At 54.7% G+C, this 17,122-nt stretch overlaps 1 protein-coding gene across 1 annotated transcript; it reads left to right on the forward strand.

Moving 5' to 3' along the window:
- The first annotated feature begins 8,654 nt into the window (after positions 1–8,654).
- LOC137670337 (cytochrome P450 2C5-like) lies at positions 8,655–13,351 on the forward strand. Its single transcript, XM_068413119.1, has 9 exons — positions 8,655–8,831; positions 9,308–9,470; positions 9,853–10,005; positions 10,769–10,929; positions 11,091–11,267; positions 11,372–11,513; positions 11,943–12,130; positions 12,828–12,969; positions 13,158–13,351. Exons 1-9 carry the CDS (start codon positions 8,655–8,657, stop codon positions 13,349–13,351), a joined length of 1,497 nt encoding a protein of 498 aa, XP_068269220.1.
- The last annotated feature ends 3,771 nt before the right edge of the window (positions 13,352–17,122 follow it).

The following is a 17,122-nucleotide window of genomic DNA, read 5'->3' on the forward strand; positions in this document are numbered from 1 at the left end:
CTGCGGTGCCCGTCCCCGCCGTGTCGCATATGGCACCGGAGCTGCCCCTTTTTGGATGGGTAACGAGTGACGCTGCTGCTCCGGGTCCGGCTCCCGGCTCCCTCTTGCTTCCACTCTGCAGGGATCCCCCCCGCCCCGCCTGCAGCCAGCGGGGATGCAGATGCCAGGGGTTAAATCCTTGGGGAGAGGGGACCTGGCCGACACGGTGCAGGAGGTGCAGACATGGCCGGAACCCCTTGTCCCCAACCCACAGCCCTGTGGCTTGGTCGTACGGGTGTGCAAGGCACACCGAGCCCCACTCTGCCCTCCCCAGCTGGAGGGAAGGGGCAGGGAGCCCCGAGCCCAAAACCCAGGACCTGTCACCTATTACAGGAACGCAGAGGATGGGAAGTCCCCGGCGGAGGTGCTCCTTGTCCCCAGCGAGCGTGCCATGCCACCCCATCCCGTCTGCAGGGACACGGTGCCAGGCCACCAGCCTGGCTCCCAGGCTGCACCTCTCCCAGACGTGCTTGGGAGGGTGTAAGCATCGTGCTCAGCCGCCTCGAGTGCAAGTGCTATTTTTTTTCCTTTCTTGCAATTAACATATTTTAATGAAGTTTATAGATGTGGTAAACAGAGACACACACAGAGCAGAGGAACGGCGTGCCCTGGGTAAGGACGTGGCGTGTTTGTAAGGTGGCAGAGGGGAAGTGGGGGGGGATTTTTTCTCCTCTCCGTAATTATTGCAGGAACAGTGAAGAGCAGGACGGGAAGGTCTCAGGGCAGCGCAGCTGGTCTAAGCAATCCCATGTATTTCACAACCTTTCAATGATGTTCATAACAGCTCTCTCACGGCCCTGCCGGGATGCCCATCTCCATGGATGCCCATGGGAGCACGGCACAGCTCTGCTGATTTTCCATGTGCACGGTGCAAGATTTGCCCTCTCCAAACATCACTTAAAAATAGAGCCGTGCTTCCTGAGAACTGGGAGTGGGACCAGTGCAACTGGTCCCGTTAGGAGCAAGGGTGCAGGGAGAGCAGCAGCCTCCTTTTCTGCAGCGATTCAGAGCACAGAATTGCACCTTTTGTCCTCAATCCAGACCCACTACGAGCAGCACAAACCGATCCCCCCTGCTGCAGCCAGCCTTGCTCTGCAGGGAATTACAAGGAGAGATTAATGCTGTGTAACTAAGCAAGCGGAGGCTGGATGGGAAGTGCCTGGTGCGGCTGTAAATCCACCCCGGCCGCCCCTTGCTCCCTGTGCCCGGCCACGGCCAACACACATCAGACAGGCAGCACAGGGAGGCAGGGGGACATTAAAAATTAAAATGCTATAGGAGAGTTTAATCACGTTTTTTGGATCAATCACAAACGTGGCACTTGAGATGGTGATGAATTTCCACCCGTTGATGATTCATCTGGTTTTTTTGATTTACGGTGTGGTGGCAGGGGTGCACCCGCAGACCAGGACCACGCTCTGTCAGTCCGTGTCTCTGGCCAAATATTAATAGACATTGGAGCTGTCTTCACTCCTGGCTCTCCCGCGCTGAGTGACCTTCAGGGCATGGCCGCCTTTGATGTGCATCGCTTCGGAGTGGGATGGATCCTGCGGGCACTTCAAACACAGCCTACCTTGGTTTCCCTGCTGTGCAAACTCTGATTAACAGGTAAAATGTCTGTCTCTCTCTTTTTTTTCCTGACCACTGAAGGAACCAAAACGAAGGCTGGCAGTCCCTGATTAACCACTACTCTTTCCATGGCGGTTCCCCACGCTGGGATTGTACTCTGCTGTCCTTTGCCACCGCTGTACAGGTCACCCACTGTTGCTGCTCTGTTAAAACTACGACCATGGTAGACTAGAAGCAAGCTGATGATGACATTTATTGAATGCAAAGGGGAATTGCGACATCTTCCTACTTGAATTATGTCTTCCTGCTTGGGAAGACGGGACACAGGAGCACCTGCCTGCCTCTCCCACTGGCAGCAGGACCCGTCTCCAGTGTCCTGCAGGGCTCCCAGAGACCTTTGAGATGTTTCATGGATATTAGGACCAGAAGAAACATGCTGGCACTGGAGAAAGCCTCACCCTCCTCCTGGGATGAGCAAGCCATGGAAAACCAGACCAAACCATCTGCTTGGTTTAACTGTGACGTATAGAAGGATGAGGGAAGGGCCAGATGCTCCTCCAGTGCTGAGCCCTCAAAGGGTGTTGGGTTGGGCTTGCAGGTATCTTAAAGCCCAAAGCCCTGCCCAGTGCCCATGCTGCCAGGGCTGCTATCAGAAGCTCAGGCCACAACGTGTTGATGCTACCCATCTCCAATGAGCAGCCACCATGGCGGGTGGCTCAGCCAAGGACCTCAGCTGAGACACGCAGGTGAGTAGTAACAGCACGAGGATAGCGAGCGGGCGAAGGGTTCTTGCTCCACCTCTTTGCCTGCCTCACACCGGAGAAAGTCCTGGGACCAAACAAAACACTTTTTTTATTACTGAGACAAATCAAACCATACTTCTCCTACACACCAGAGCAAGTCTGTGTTGTAAAACTGGATTTTCTTGAGGGATTCCACAGCAAACCCCAGAAATGAGCTCCCAGGAGTGTGACAGAGGCTCTAGCATCACACTGCCGTGGAGCTACACCCCAGCGAGAGGAGATGACGGCGATGACAAATGACACTTGCCCTATAATTACGGCCAGACTCCGACGCAACGAGTACTGCTGCATTATTAAGAGCACCCAAAAATACTCCCAGCTTAGTCATTAGCTTGCCTGGGCTATGCAGAGAGCGGCCGCCGGGGCTGTCTCACCCCTGTGCCTGCAGACAGGAAAAGAGGAGAGACCAAAATGGTTTGCAGCTATTTTTACGTGTCCTTCGTTCTGCGTGGTCGAGGCCCCGGGGTGAGCAGAGCACCTCCAGAGTGCCCTGGTTTGGGCTGCTGATGGGGGCAGAAATTGCATTAGGACAATATTAATTACCTCAGTGTAAGTGTGACAGCTTATTCTAAGCCAGCAAAGCACGAGACCAGGGGAACCCGTGGGCGTAGCTTTGCTTCATACCCAAGGTGGGATCTGGGCATCAGCCTTGAAAAATGGCTTCAACGTGAAGGGTGCAAGGAGGAGGGCGTGGAGGTAGGGTGTGCTCTGCAAAGCCCGGGCTGAAACCTCGCACGGTGTAACAGCTACCCAGCGGTGCTGCCACGAAGGTTGTGTTTGAAAGCCTGTGGACCAGAAGTCTCCAGAAATGCTGTCTGACATCTTCATTAATGATGTGGATGATGGGGCAGGGTGCACCCTCAGCAAGTTGGCAGATGACATCAAACTGGGAGGAGAAACTGGTGCACCAGAGGGTTGTGCTGCCATCCAGAGGGACCTGGGCGGGCTGGAGAGATGGGCTGAGAGACCTCGTGGAGTTCAGCGAGGGGAAGGGCCAAGTCCTGCCCCTGGGAAGGAGCAGCCCCAGGCACCAGGACATGCTGGGACCACCCAGCTGGGGAGCAGCTTGGCAGAGATGGCCCCGGGGGTCCTGGTGGAGACCAAGCTGACCATGGGCCAACAATACGCTCTCAGAGCAAATGCGGCCACCAGTCTCCTGTGCAGATCTTGACCCTTTGCTCAGCACTGGTGAGAAACATCTGGGGTTTGTGTACCACATCGGGCTCCCCAGGGCAAGAGAGACATGGACACCCTGTATCGAGCCCAGTAGAGACTAAGGGCCTGGAGTATCTCTCCCATGAGGAGGGGCTGAGATTGCTGGGATGGCTCAGCCTGGAGAGGAGATGGCTCAGGGAGATCTTAACCACATGGATAAATGCCTGATGGGGGCGGGTAAAGCAGACAGGACCAGACTCTTCTCAGCAGTGCCAAGGGACAAGAGGCAATGGGCAGAAACTGAAATCTAGGAAACTCCTTAAACATAAGAAAATACTGTTTTACCATGAGTGTGGTCCAACATGGGAAGAGGTTGCTCACAGAGGCTTTAGAGACTCTACCCTTGAAGATATTCAAAGCCCAACTAGCCATGGCTTGGAGCAGCCTCCTCCTAATGGCCCTGCTGGAGAGGGGGCTGGAGCCGATGACCTCCAGAGGTGCCTCCAGCCTCAGTGACTTGGTGTTTTTGCAGCTGCAAGCCCCAGCCAGACCCTATTCCTGGCCATGCCATGGCTCTGCTCCCCATCCTTCTCCCCGTGATGTGGGACATGTCCCGATCCTTGCCAAGGTTTTTTGACACCAACTGCAGAGCAGTCAGTGGTCGGGAAGTTTATGGAGCAGATCATCTTGAGTGCCATCATGCGGCATGTACAGGACAACCAGGCACTCAGGCTCAGTCAGCAAGGGCTTATGAAAGGCAGGTCCTGCTTGACTAACCTGATCTCCTTCTATGACAAGATGACCCGCCTACTGGATGAGGGAAAGGCTGTGGATGTTGTCTACCCAGACCTTAGTAAAGCCTTTGACACCATTTCCCACAGCATTGTCCTGGAGAAACTGACTGCTTATGGCTTGGATGGGCGTACACTTCGCTGGGTAAGAAGCTGGCTGGATGACCAGGCCCAAAGAATTGTGGTGAATGGAGTTAAATCCAGTTGGCAGCCAGTCACAAGTGGTGTTCCCCAGGGCTCAGTGTTGGGGCCAGTTCTGTTCAGTATCTTTATCAATAATCTGGACAAGGGGTCGAGGGCACCCTCAGTAAGTTCACAGATGACACTAAGTTGGGCGGGAGTGTTGATCTGCTGGAGGGCAGGAAGGCTCTGCAGAGGGATCTGGACAGGCTGGATCGATGGGCCAAGGCCACTGTATAAGGTTCAACAAGGCCAAGTGTCATATCCTGCACTTGGGGCACAACAACCCCACGCACCGCTACAGGCTGGGGAAGAGTGGCTGGAAAGTGCCTGGTGGAAAAGGACCTCGGGGTGTTAGTCGATGGCGGCTGAATATGAGCCAGCAGTGTGCCCAGGTGGCCAAGAAGGCCACCAGCATCCTGGCTTGTATCAGCAATAGCGTGACCATCAGGAACAGGGCAGGGATTGTCCCCCTGTACTCGGCACTGGTGAGGCCACACCTCGAATCCTGGGTGCAGTTTTGGGCCCCTCACTACAAGAAAGACCTTGAGGTGCTGGAGCGAGTCTAGAGAAGGGCAACGAAGCTGGTGAAGGGTCTGGAGCACAAGTGTGATGGGGAGCAGCTGAGGGACCTGGGGGTGTTTAGTCTGGAGAAAAGGAGGCTGAGGGGAGACCTTCTCGCTCTCTACAACTGCCTGAAAGGAGGGTGTAGTGAGGTGGGGTTCGGTCTCTTCTCCCAGGTAACAAGTGATGGGACAAGAGGAAATGACCTCAAGTTGTGTCAGGGGAGGTTTAGATTGGAGATCAGGGACAATTTCTTCCCCAAAAGGGTTGTCAAGCATTGGAACAGGCTGCCCAGGGCAGTGGTGGAGTCCCCATCCCTGGGGACATCAAAAGCCATGTAGATGTGGTGCTGAGGGACATGGGTTAGGGATGGGTTTGGTAGTGCTGGGTTAATGGTTGGACTCGACAATCTTAAAGGTCCTTTACAACCAAAACGATTCTGTGAAGCACTAGCTGAGAGACAGGAACAACTGTTATGATTTCCTCCGGCAGATCTTCCTAGATCTAATAACCCAGACAGCTTATTGACTTCTTTATTTAACTGGAGTCATCTTCTCTCACGTCTCTTCTGCCGTGTTTGCCTCGCAGCTTTTCCAAGTACAAGTCTACACTGAAAAATATCCCACAAGCATCATTTCTTCTAAATTCCTTGAATCTACCCCTCTGATATATTCTAGGTCTGATCCAGCAACACGACCATGTAATTGCGCAATGCTTTTCCCTGTCCCCTTGCAGAGCCGCAGCACAGCAGGCAGGAGCTGGGCTCCATCTTAGCTCTGGGACCGGGCGTGGTTGGGACCAGATGTCCCCCCTGCGCCCCGGGAGGATCCAGCCGACGTGGGGCAGGCGTGGGTTGCTCTGCTCCTCGATTGCTTTTACACGTTACTTCCGCATGAGTTTTCTCCCAAAACATGACTTTGAATTAAAATCCAAAGGCCCTGGCAATCTCCAAATGGAATTTTAGGTTTTTTTAATAAGTCAAAAGAATCTCCCTTTTTTTGTTCATATCACATGGGTCCTTCCGTGTGGGTTTTTAGCTGACCCATCCCTACTATTTTAGGTTTTGGGGCAGAAAGGTCTCACTGACTGCTCCTGAAGGGATCCCAAAGCCTTGCAGCAGCCTGCTTCTCTACAGACCCCTGCTCTCTCTCCCTGTGAGGGTGGTGAGACCCTGGCCCAGGTTGCCCAGAGAAGCTGTGGCTGCTCCCTCCCTGGCAGTGTTCAAGGCCAGGTTGGATGGGGCTGGGAGCAACCTGATCTAGTGGAAGGTGTCCCTGCCCATGGCAGGGCGTTGGAACTAGATGATCTTTAAGGTCCCTTCAACCCAAACCATTCTATGATTCTATGATTCTCCAAAAGCCCTTACAAGAAATTCAGTAGAAAGACAAAGTACCAACGGTTTGGGATTCGTATGAAGCCGTTTGGGCTCACTTTAGGCCCAAGCCCCACTGAAGTGGCTGCACCAAAGCCGCGTTTGTGCTCTTCCCTCCTGAGCTGTCTTCAGGAAAAGTGGCATTCAGCTGCTAGAAGTTTAGTCGACAACTTCTACCTTTCCCTGTTTTTTTTCTGCACCCTTACCAAGACATACTATAGGGACACCACATCGCAGATCTTCTGGTTTAATTCATTCAAAAGATTATGAAGAGAAAGTTAAAGCAGTTCCATCAAGCAGTTTGAGAAGACAAATACAATGTTTCCTCATCCCTGGGAGTTATTTCTTTTTAAACTTCTTGTCTGGTGACCTGGACTCACAAATCCCAGGGTGATTTTTTGTTTGTTTTCTCTATTTCATTAATAAAATATGACATAATAATGCTTTTTTGTTGCATTAGGGACATTCACCTTTCAAAAAACCTGCTGTAGCAGTGAGTGTTGCACTGAAATGCTATCGGTGTCCAGGCAGGCGGCTGTGGCCTCGGCCTGAGCTCGCTTGCAGAAGAGGGAATTTTCCATCGGATTTAAACTTTGCAGCTCAAATTAATCCCCATGGCTCTTTCTTTTCCTGTTGTTTAAGTGATTCCTTTGTATTGTTTGGCTGCCACGGAAAAAACGGTGTCAGTCTCTGCGAGACTGTTCACCCCCCTGCCAAAATCCCAGTCACTACATCACCTCCCCGAGCAAAGTTCCCCGCTTGCGGGCACCCAAGCCAAGAATTGAGAGCAATCCGTGGGAAGAACAGGGACAGGACGGGATGGGACGGGATAAACAAGTGAGTCACGGTAAACTCCTGGCCTCAGCCCCAGTGGGTCTCAGCTACGGGGCTCCTGGCACCAGGCTGTGGGGCTGCCCCTCCAGCCACCATGACCCTCTCCCCCCAAAACCCCTTTTTGCCAAGTGCATTTGGGGTGCTGCTGGAGGTAGGAGCTCCCTCCGGCCCCTGGCAGCATGGAGCAGGGGGACAAAATTGAAATATTGAAATGGAACAGTCCCAGAGCTGCGGGAGGTTCATTGCCAGTCACTTTTGTGTAAGGAATCACACCACAGCAGAGCATCCCCCAGAGCCCAGCCGGGACGAGCCCGACCAGTGGCGTCGAGCATCCCTGGCCCGACACCTGCAAACCACCCCGCTGCGTGGCCAAAAAAGGGTGCAAGTGCAGAGGTCGTGGTGGCTTCTATCAGCCCTGCCCAAAGGAAGCTCTGGCTCCCGGCCATTCATCCAGCCCTGTCCTCCAGGAGAAATGGCACCCTTTGCTGGGAACTGGCTTGCGACCAGCTCGCTCAGCCAAGGGCTGCGAGCGCTCTCGACCAGAGGTGCGGCGGCTGAGCCAGCGCCAGATGTGCTCGCGTGTAGCCAGATGTGCTGGTGTTCAGAGCAAGATGCTCAAAAGCAGCAGAGGAGCCCCAGAGAGGCTGGAGGAGCCCAGGGAAGACTTAACCCCACTCCTGCAAAAACCACAACACCTTGGGCTGACGTTACTCCAAAACCCAAGCAGAACCCCAATATATTTCAGAAAAAAAAAACAGTTTTCCCATTTCCTGATCCATTTTCCATCAGAAAGCAGTTTGATGGAAAATTTTCACCCAGCAGGTACTTGACCGGCCGCGCGTCCCTCGGTTTCCGTTTACACGCATGTCCCCTCCTGGGTCACTGCACTGGTAAGCAAGGCAGCGACAAAACGAGCAATGACCTGGCAGTGACTTGCAAAGTTTTTCCAGGAAGGTGACATCTTCTTCTGTTACATGCCACCAAAAGGGAACAGCGAACAAAAAGTGACTGAACAGCACAGAAGGGGAGAGCTGCTATCTCCCCTGGCACGCCTGCAGGGTTTTGCAATGCTTCCAGCACCCCGTGTCAGCTCTTCGAGACATGTGTTACGACACAGTGGGGCCAGGTACATGTTTGGTCAGGACGAACCGGTGTTTCTGTGTCGCTGACCGCCCAGGGAGTGGCCGCAGGACGTGCAGGAGACAACCCTGGGTATGTGGGAAGGACTGTGCTTATATAGAGCGTAAGGAAGGGCAGAGGCAGCAGGTTTTGGCTCCTCTCTGGTCACTGCACAGTTGGGAGGGGGAATTTCTAATTTTTTTCCCTGCTCGGCAGCACAGGGTGAGGATGGATGCTGGATCGGCCGGGGTGCTCGTTACCCTCCTCCTCCTCTCCATCCTGTGGTTCCTGGTCTGGAGGAGCGATAAGAAGAGAAGCCGGCTGCCTCCTGGACCAGCCCCGTGGCCCATTCTGGGCAACCTATGGCAAAAGGACGTCCTGCCCCTCTACAGGAACTATGAGAAGGTAAGAGAGGAGCTGGCAGTGCCGGACCCACTCCCAGTCCCGGCAGGGCAGTTACCTTCAGCAGCCTGGTCTGGTGGAGGGTGTCCCTGCCCGTGGCAGGGGCGTTGGAACTAGATGATCTCTAAGGTCCCTTCCAAACCAAACCAGTCTGTGATTCTATGATTCTGCAAGTCTTTCTCCTCCTGTAAGGGACCCATGGTGCTGACACTAACCCCTCTCTGGGTTGCAGCACTGCCACCATCCAGAGCTGCTTCCCAGAGATGATGCTTTGAACCCCCAAAGTGGAATTGGAATCAGAAACCCCCAAGGGACAGGGCTGGGGTGGGAGCAGGGTGAGGACGCTGGCTTCGAGGGAGGCGCTTCCCCTCCCTGCCCGTGCATTCACCAGCATTGCAGCCGCGAGACCCAATTTAAAATTAAATGAACGACTGGGGTGCGGGACCCCCGTTCGCCACAGCTTTCCCATCTCCCCTCAGCTCAGCAGCACGTACGGCCCTGTCTTCACCATCTGGCTGGGGCTGAAGCCGGTGGTGGTGCTCTGCGGGTACGAGGCGGTGAAGGATGCTCTGCTGGGCCACTCCGAGGAGTTTGGAGGGAGACCTGAAATACCCCTCCAGGTGCGGCTATCGAACACCTACGGTAGGTGTCTGGATTTCTTCTAGACGCTATTGCTCTCTGGGTGAGCAGAAAGCCCCCGACTGAAGCTGGCCATGCTTGAGTCTAGTGAAGGACTGAACACCCGAGACCTCAAATACTCATTTCCCACTCTGCAGTTCCCTCCATCTCTTAAGCCTCTTGTCCGAGGACAGTATTAACTCCTGTCAGCCATCAGTACAGGCTTTCACCTCTGCTCTCAGTTTCTGTAGAGGTCCTCAGCCTTCCAAGGACGCTGTGCGCACACCAGTGTTGTCCCCTGGTTCAGTGCCCTATTGCTCCTCAGCTGGGCTCAGAGGGGGGTCCCCTGTTCCCGGGGAGGAGCGGCGGGGCGGGCAGGTGAGCGGTCTCCTCTGCCTCCCTCCAGGTTTTGTCTCCAACAAGGAGGAGAAGAAATGGCGGGAGCTGCGGAGGTTCACGCTCAGCACCCTGCGGGACTTCGGGATGGGGAAGAACTCCATGTCGCAGCGGGTGCAGCAAGAGGCTCAGCACCTGGTAGAGCTGCTGGCAAAACTCGAAGGTGACATGAGTCCTGTCCACCCTGGTCCCTGGGGCAGGTGGAGGACACACAGCCTCATGGGACATGGGTGGTTGCTGCAGCTGTTTGCAATGGCTCGGGTGGACGGTCCTTGCAGAGAGAGGGCTTAGACCTAACTCCATCCCACCCAGCGAGGGCAGCAGGGATGTGGTGTTGTCATGGCTTAAAGGCCAGGGTGGGATCCTGCTCCTGAACTGGTGAAGGTGGTGGCAACCACCATGTCATGCTGAAAGAACAGAAATAGGAAACTAAATTGCGTGGCATTGAGAATGCCCTGGCGACAGGGCAGTTATCTGGGTGATGTCCTCCTCTCCAATAAAACTGCTGCCAGTGCCATCACCTCTTCTGGGGCTTCCTGAATATAAGAGGAGATGGAGGCTCAGTCGTACACTGGCTCCTCTACCTCTGATGTGCAGTGCTGGTGAGGGGTTTGTTGCCACAGGGAGATGCTCTGCAGCCTCCCCAGATCATCAGGGCATGTCGGCAGGAGCCCAAAGCGCCTGGAGATGCCTCTGCTTTCCTCAGCCCCAGCCACTGGGGAAGGGTTTAGGAGAAGGGAGGTAGATGTAGGAGCCCACAGCTCAGGAGGGCTCTTTGCTTTGGCTGTTAGACCTGGCAGATTCAACCAGGGCTCAGAGATCAAAGGACAGGAGCTCAAAGGTGGAGGAAGGGTGTTTTTCTGTGTTGAAGCAGATAAATAACTGTTGACTTTTTGGTGCCTTTCTTGCCTGTTCCGTGGCTGCAGGAAACGCCTTTGAGCCGATGACGGTGTTCAGATATGCAGTTGCCAATGTGATCTGCTCCGTTGTCTTTGGGAGCCGTTACAGCTATAGCGACACGGCCTTTCTGGAGCTGCTGAATGCGATCGGGAATTACATCCGCTTCTTCGTGTCCCCCATCGCCATGGTAGGTGTCCTGGCTGTGCTCAGCACCCTCATTCTGACGTGCTCGGGTGGTCGAGGCATGCTCCTTGGCTTTGGGTCACTCCTTGGCTTTCATGGCTTTGAGGGAAGGTGCAGGAGGCTTCGTCCAGCACCTAAGCCCTCCTGTGCCTCTTCCATCTCCAGGTCTACAATACCTTCCCCACCATCATGCATCACCTTCCGGGGCAACACAGGAAAGTTCTGGCTGAGTGCGAGAAGCTGAAGGACTACATCCGAGAAAGAGTCGAGCTTCACAAGCTGACGCTGGATCCCAGCTGCCCCCGGGACTACATGGATTGTTTCCTTATGAAAGCGGAGAAGGTAGAAGTGGTGCAAAGAGGGGTGACGGCTGCCCTCCAGACCTGGCTGCAGCCTGGAAAATCACCCAGATGGTACTGAATCCCCTCCCCACTGCACTCTTGCAGGAGAAGAGCAGCCCGGAGAACATGTACAGCAACGAAGACTTGGTCATGTCAGTATTCGACCTCTTTGGTGCTGGGACAGTGACCACGAGCAATGCCCTGGTCTTCTTCCTCTTGATTCTGGCAAAATACCCCCATATTCAAGGTAAGGGCAACGAAATGCGACTGCTCCCTGTGCCTGAGGAGCTCATGGTACGGCAAAGGTGCGGAGAGACAGATCCAGACCCAGACGCTCCCGTTTGAGGGGAGACCAGAAACCGTCCTGCATGGTTCACCCAAGGGTGAGGGCCATCAGACACGGATACACACAGGCCAGGGGGATCTGGGCACTCGCTCCCTTCTCCCTGTGCAGGTGGCCACAGACTGGCCCATGAGAGATGCCTTGAACCTGCCTGATCTGGGGAGGTATGTGGACAGAGACCCTGTTTCTGGTCTTTATGAGGGGTTTTGCCAGGTTGCTCCCTCTCTGCCAGGTTGTCCTTTAGCTCTAGGATAGGTGCTGATGGAGGCCAGTGAGAAATCACGGGGGCTTTGCACAGCAAGCACCGCAGCTCCACGCCTGCCTTGTCCCCAGCTAAGGTCCAAGAAGAGATCGACGCGGTGGTGGGCGCCAGCCACGCTCCTAGCATGGAAGACAAGCTGAGGATGCCATACACCAACGCAGTGGTCCATGAGCTGCACCGCTTCCAAAGGACCCGCACTGAGAACTTCCCACGGATGACGACACAGGACGTCGTGTTCAGGGGCTACACCATCCCCAAGGTGATGTCATGGCCCTGGACTCTCTGCGACCCCAAGGGGAGGGGTGGCGGGGGGGCTTGAATGAGATTTGCCTTGCCCCTGGACTGCTTGCTCACCCCTGAAGGTCCCGGGTCTTTCCCAATCCTTGGCGTGGGGAGATGGCGATAACCTCTTAGCAGAGTAGAGGGAGGTGAATGCTGCTGCCAGTTCTGCCCACACCCCCGTGTCCCTTGCCTGTCCTGGAAAACACTTCTTTCCACCATGGAGACGTGCAGGGTTGCTGGGGTGGGGAGCCTGAGCTCACCCCGGCACGGGGCCAAGCCAGCCCCCACCTCCTTGGCAGATCTCTGGTCTGGGTTTGGCTGCAAGCATTTTACCCAACATCCACCTTGAAGGAACAACTCCCTCCTCTGGACTTTGTGCAGCAAGAGGGGTTTAACATAAATCAATGGGAATAACTCAATAATTTATGTCTCGTGCTGCACAGAGACTGGCAGGACCATAGGGACAGCGGAGCCCCACGTTAGCTGTCCCCGCCTGGCACAGAGCCATTGCTCCGGGCTGCCTCCCCTTGGGCACCTGGGTGGGCATCGGGGTGTGCACCCAGCCTCCCCCCGTGCCCCCAAGATGCTCCTCACTTGCTCGTTCAGCTCAGCAGAGCCCTACGCCGCGGTGCTGATGTCCCCCCCTGCTCCCCTGCCCCGTCCCTCTCCCACAGGACACAGATGTTATTCCGTTACTTTCTTCCGTGCATATGGACCCAACGCAGTGGGAGAACCCCAAAGAAGTCGACCCAGGCCACTTCTTGGATGAGAAGGGCGAGTTCAGGAAGCGTGAGGCCTTTATGGCTTTCTCGGCAGGTCAGTGCTCAGCCCCGCACACCCTGCCCGCAGCGGCCCCGCTCCCGGGACCGCCAGCACGAATATCGGTTGGCACCAAAGTCATACCCTCAATATGAGCTTTCTCACTATCTTTTATGCCCTTTTTGTCCCAAGCGCTGCACGAAGCCATCAGCCCGGCGCTCACCCTCCCCTTTCTGTGCCCCCAGGGAAGCGGATGTGCCCCGGAGAGGCGCTGGCCCGCATCGAGCTCTTCCTTTTCCTCACCACGCTGCTGCAGAGCTTCACCTTCCAGCTCGCTGTCGAGTACGAGGAGACGGATTTATTCTTCCTATGGCTCGAGATAGAGAGGAGGGCAATACCGGCCAAATTCTTCGCTATTCCGCGCCTGGTGTCCTCTTAAGCAGAGAGCGGCGCGAGGAAGGAAGGGGTCTTCCAGGTGCCTTCGCTTCTTCTGAAATAGAGCAAGCCATGCGACCACGAGTGCTACAGCAGCAGCCACCAAGCAGAAGGATCCCTTTGAGCATCTCCTCAGAGAACTGCCAGGCACCTCTGCCATCAGCTCCATGGGCAACCTGGCTCCACATCCCAGTAACGCAAGGAAGACAGCACTGGTTTTCCTCCCTCCGTGTCTATCGGCTCCGGTTGAACCTCCAGCTCCTCGTGGCAGCGCTGTGTGTGGCTCTCTGGGCTCAGCTGGGCTCTCTCTTATTTTGGCGAGAGATTGAGAGTGCTTCTGCAATAAAAATACCATCATAACTGGATGCTGGTGTTTATAAGGGCACTCACGGTGCCTCCTGACGTAAGGGTGGTGATGCTCAGGCTCCCCTGCCCTTCTCTGGCAGTGTGTGAGCCAGCCGTGACAACCAAGGTGACAAGTCGGGGGTATCTAATACTTCTGCTTCCCTGCTTTGCCCCCTCTCTGCACCCTCCAGCATTACACAAAGTCCGTGACGCTGCAAATCGCACCCGCTCCCCTCCCTGCATCCCGCTGCACAGGGATGAAACCTTTGTGAGCACCCTTTAGGCCATTGCAATGTTAAAAAATGATGCGCAGGGGGAAAGGTGCTACAGGAGAGGGGTGTCGTGCTTGGGAAGGCAGAAGTATTTTGCCACCAAAGTCAAAGCCTTAACCACCCCTGCACAAAGAGGGATTTACTTGCTAGCCCCCAGGTACGCTCCAGCCTTTATTCCGAAATATTTGGACTTGAAAAAAAAGGGTTTTCTCTTTAAATGCCTGCGTAAGAGACAAATGACCCAGATATATGGTCATCCTACCCAGCCTCAGCAATGCCTTGGGCTCCTCCTTCTACCTGCGGGCAGCTGAACGTGTCTCCAGGCCTAAGAAAACCAGTATGTTTCCTATTGCATCCAGTTCTTCCCAGTACAAACTTCCCAGACATGGGACTTCAGCTCCACGTCCGCTCCCAGGGTATCTTCATCTTTCCCAGGTTTTGTGTGTCTCAGGACAGATTGAGCCAGGAAAACATTCAGTTTGTTTTAGCTGATTTGCCTCCCCTGCTTTAATCTTCAAATGAATCTTACACATCTCAGGAATTTATTGCTTGCTTCAAAACACGAAACTCCCACAGCTCTGACCTTGGGGAGGGCTCCCCAGGCAGGCAGCCCTGCCTGCACCGGGGAGGGGCACAGCCACCTGAGCTCTAGCAGCAGCAAAGTGATTTTAGATGGGGAAGGAGCAGAAGTTTCCAATAAAAGGGCTGGGTTGGAGCATGGAGGAGCTGAGGCTTGGGATGGGTATGTGGGAGAGTAGAAGGAGTTAAAAAAAAAAAATATATATATATATATATTTATAGGCACACTGAGCTTGCTATCTCAGCTGCTGGGCTGTGCTCTGAGGTCCTTCATGTCAGTGTTTACCTCTAGCAAATACCCAGTTCAGCTCTGTGTACTCATGTGCTGCTGATAAAGTGCCTCTGGGGTTATCTGAGAGCAGCTGGTGGTGTGGGACGTGCTCCCAGCTCTCCTGTTCGCCCTGGGCAGGGGGCTAGGCTTGTTGCAGAGAGTAGTGTCTCAGCAGTGGGGCTTGGGGTCTCTATGATGGCTGGGACTGGAGGTAATGGGGGGGTTATATGAGGGTCTCAGGGCTGGTTTTGATGGATGTTGCCTTCTTGGGGTGCTTGCACCTCCTTGCAAACAGGAGCCTGCCCCAGGGAGAGGTGGCTGCTCCCTCCAGAACCCTCCTGGAGGTAGGTGAGACTGGGGATGCTGGAGGCTTCTGTCACCCTGGGACAGCAGCTTCTCAGGGGTGGGTGCTGCCATCCCAAATGGACCGTTTTGCAAGAAAATATTACTTCCTAGACACTGCTGTAAGAAGAGCATTCTGTGCACAGGGAGTGAAATGCATCGCCGGGAGGGGCTGTGGTCTGTCAGTGGGGAGCTCCAAGTTTTGATTTAATTAACCAAGAAAGCACACAGAGAGAGCCTGTAGCTGGGTTTGGAACTGGTGAAAAGGGGTGGATTTGCTGTAAGTAGCTTTTTGTGGCAGGAAAAGAACCCTGCACTGGAGAAGATACAGCTGAGGCTGGAGCCCTGCTCTTCCAAAGACTTGCACTAAAACCCCGCCTGGGGATGTGCGTGGCATGGCAGTCTGGGCTCACAGGGCTGCCATTTGCGTGTGCCAAACCTGCAACCACCACGCCGGCAGCAATGAGATCTCCGCAGGGCAGAGCGCATCCCCTGCCCGTCCAGCGCCGACTTTTCCAATCCTGCCCACAGCAAGTGAAAGAGCCAAACGGGCACAGTGAGAGCCCCAGACCTGCCACGCACAGAGCGAGCCCCAGGTACGTGGCCCTGCCGTCCTGATGTGTTTGTGCCCGTCTTTGCAAGGGATGAGGGGGGGGAGTCCTTGGGGAGGTGGAGTCTGTTGCTGCCTACCTGGGCTGTTCTGCAATGCTCTGTCGTCTTATCAGAAGTTTATGACCCAGTTAATCCTCCTACCTTCTCCCAAATGAGGGATGAACCAGCCTTTACTTTTATTCTACATGCATTTTGGACTCATTAGATCACTAAATAAGGTGGTTTTTTCAACCTGGGGAAGCTTGGAACGTGGGAAACTAAGTAAAAAATGTGCGTTTGACCGAAGCAAGCTGATTGTGAAACATCTTTGCACCATCTCTTCCCAAACACCTCCCTCATCAGCACTGTCCAGCTTATGTTTATTGCCTCTGGGCTTCTGTATCTAAAGACCAACTACTCTGGTGTCCAAAGGCTGATGCTGCTCCCACTTCCCCGGGGACTTTTTACACCCCTTTGCTTTACTTTCCAGCTGACTTGTGCTCCGGGGGCTCTGTGCCCCCAGCCCTTGCCCTGCCTGCGGGCTCCCATCCTCGCTGCCTGAGCAGAGCCGAGGAGGTGGCCCTGGTCCCCCTGAAACCCACCGGGTGCCATGCGGCAGCTCTGTGGAGGAGCAGCTATGAGCAGTAACACAGCGGGGCGGGCAGGGGTGTGCGGTAGCGGGTGTCCCCCAGCAGCCGCGATGTGGCGGGGATAGTTGGTGGGGCCGGTGGCCGCCCCGGCTGTGCGGGGGAGCCAGGGACAAGCAGGCTTGTCTGCTCCTGGGCGTGGGGACACTGGGACACGGAACAGAGCTTCAGGTGATGCTTCGTTTATAAAACACTCGCAGCCAGGGCTGGGGTTCACTGTTTGGGGGTGCTGGTGCTGTGGTGGTTTTACCTTTTGTGCCTTTTGAGGTTGTCAGTGCAGGACAGATCCTGCCTTGCTGGGGCTGTGCTGGATTCCCCTGAGCTCCAAAAATCCTCTCAATTTCTCCCAGCTGAGACTTGCAAAGTAGCTGAACTTAACACGAACTGAAAGAGACTGTGCACTAGGCAGGAGGATATCACCTGTCCTTGGAGGGCCGGGATCATCCCCCTGTACTCAGCACTGGTGAGGCCACACCTCAAATCCTGTGTTCAGTTTTGGGCCCCTCACTGCAAGAAAGACCTTGAGGTGCTGGAGCGAGTCCAGAGAAGGGCAACGGAGCTGGTGATCTGGCAGATGTGCTGTTGCGTTTCAAGGGTTCTGTCATTTTTAGGCTTTTGTAAATCCTTTGTACCTTTTTGGAAAGGTTTGGTATAAATTCAAGACGTTTGTCAAGACAGGCACTGTCATTTTCCACCTGAGTAACAGAGAAATCAGTAGTATTCTTCAC

Source organism: Nyctibius grandis, chromosome 15 (genome assembly GCF_013368605.1).
Source record: "Nyctibius grandis isolate bNycGra1 chromosome 15, bNycGra1.pri, whole genome shotgun sequence".
NCBI lineage: Eukaryota > Metazoa > Chordata > Aves > Nyctibiiformes > Nyctibiidae > Nyctibius > Nyctibius grandis.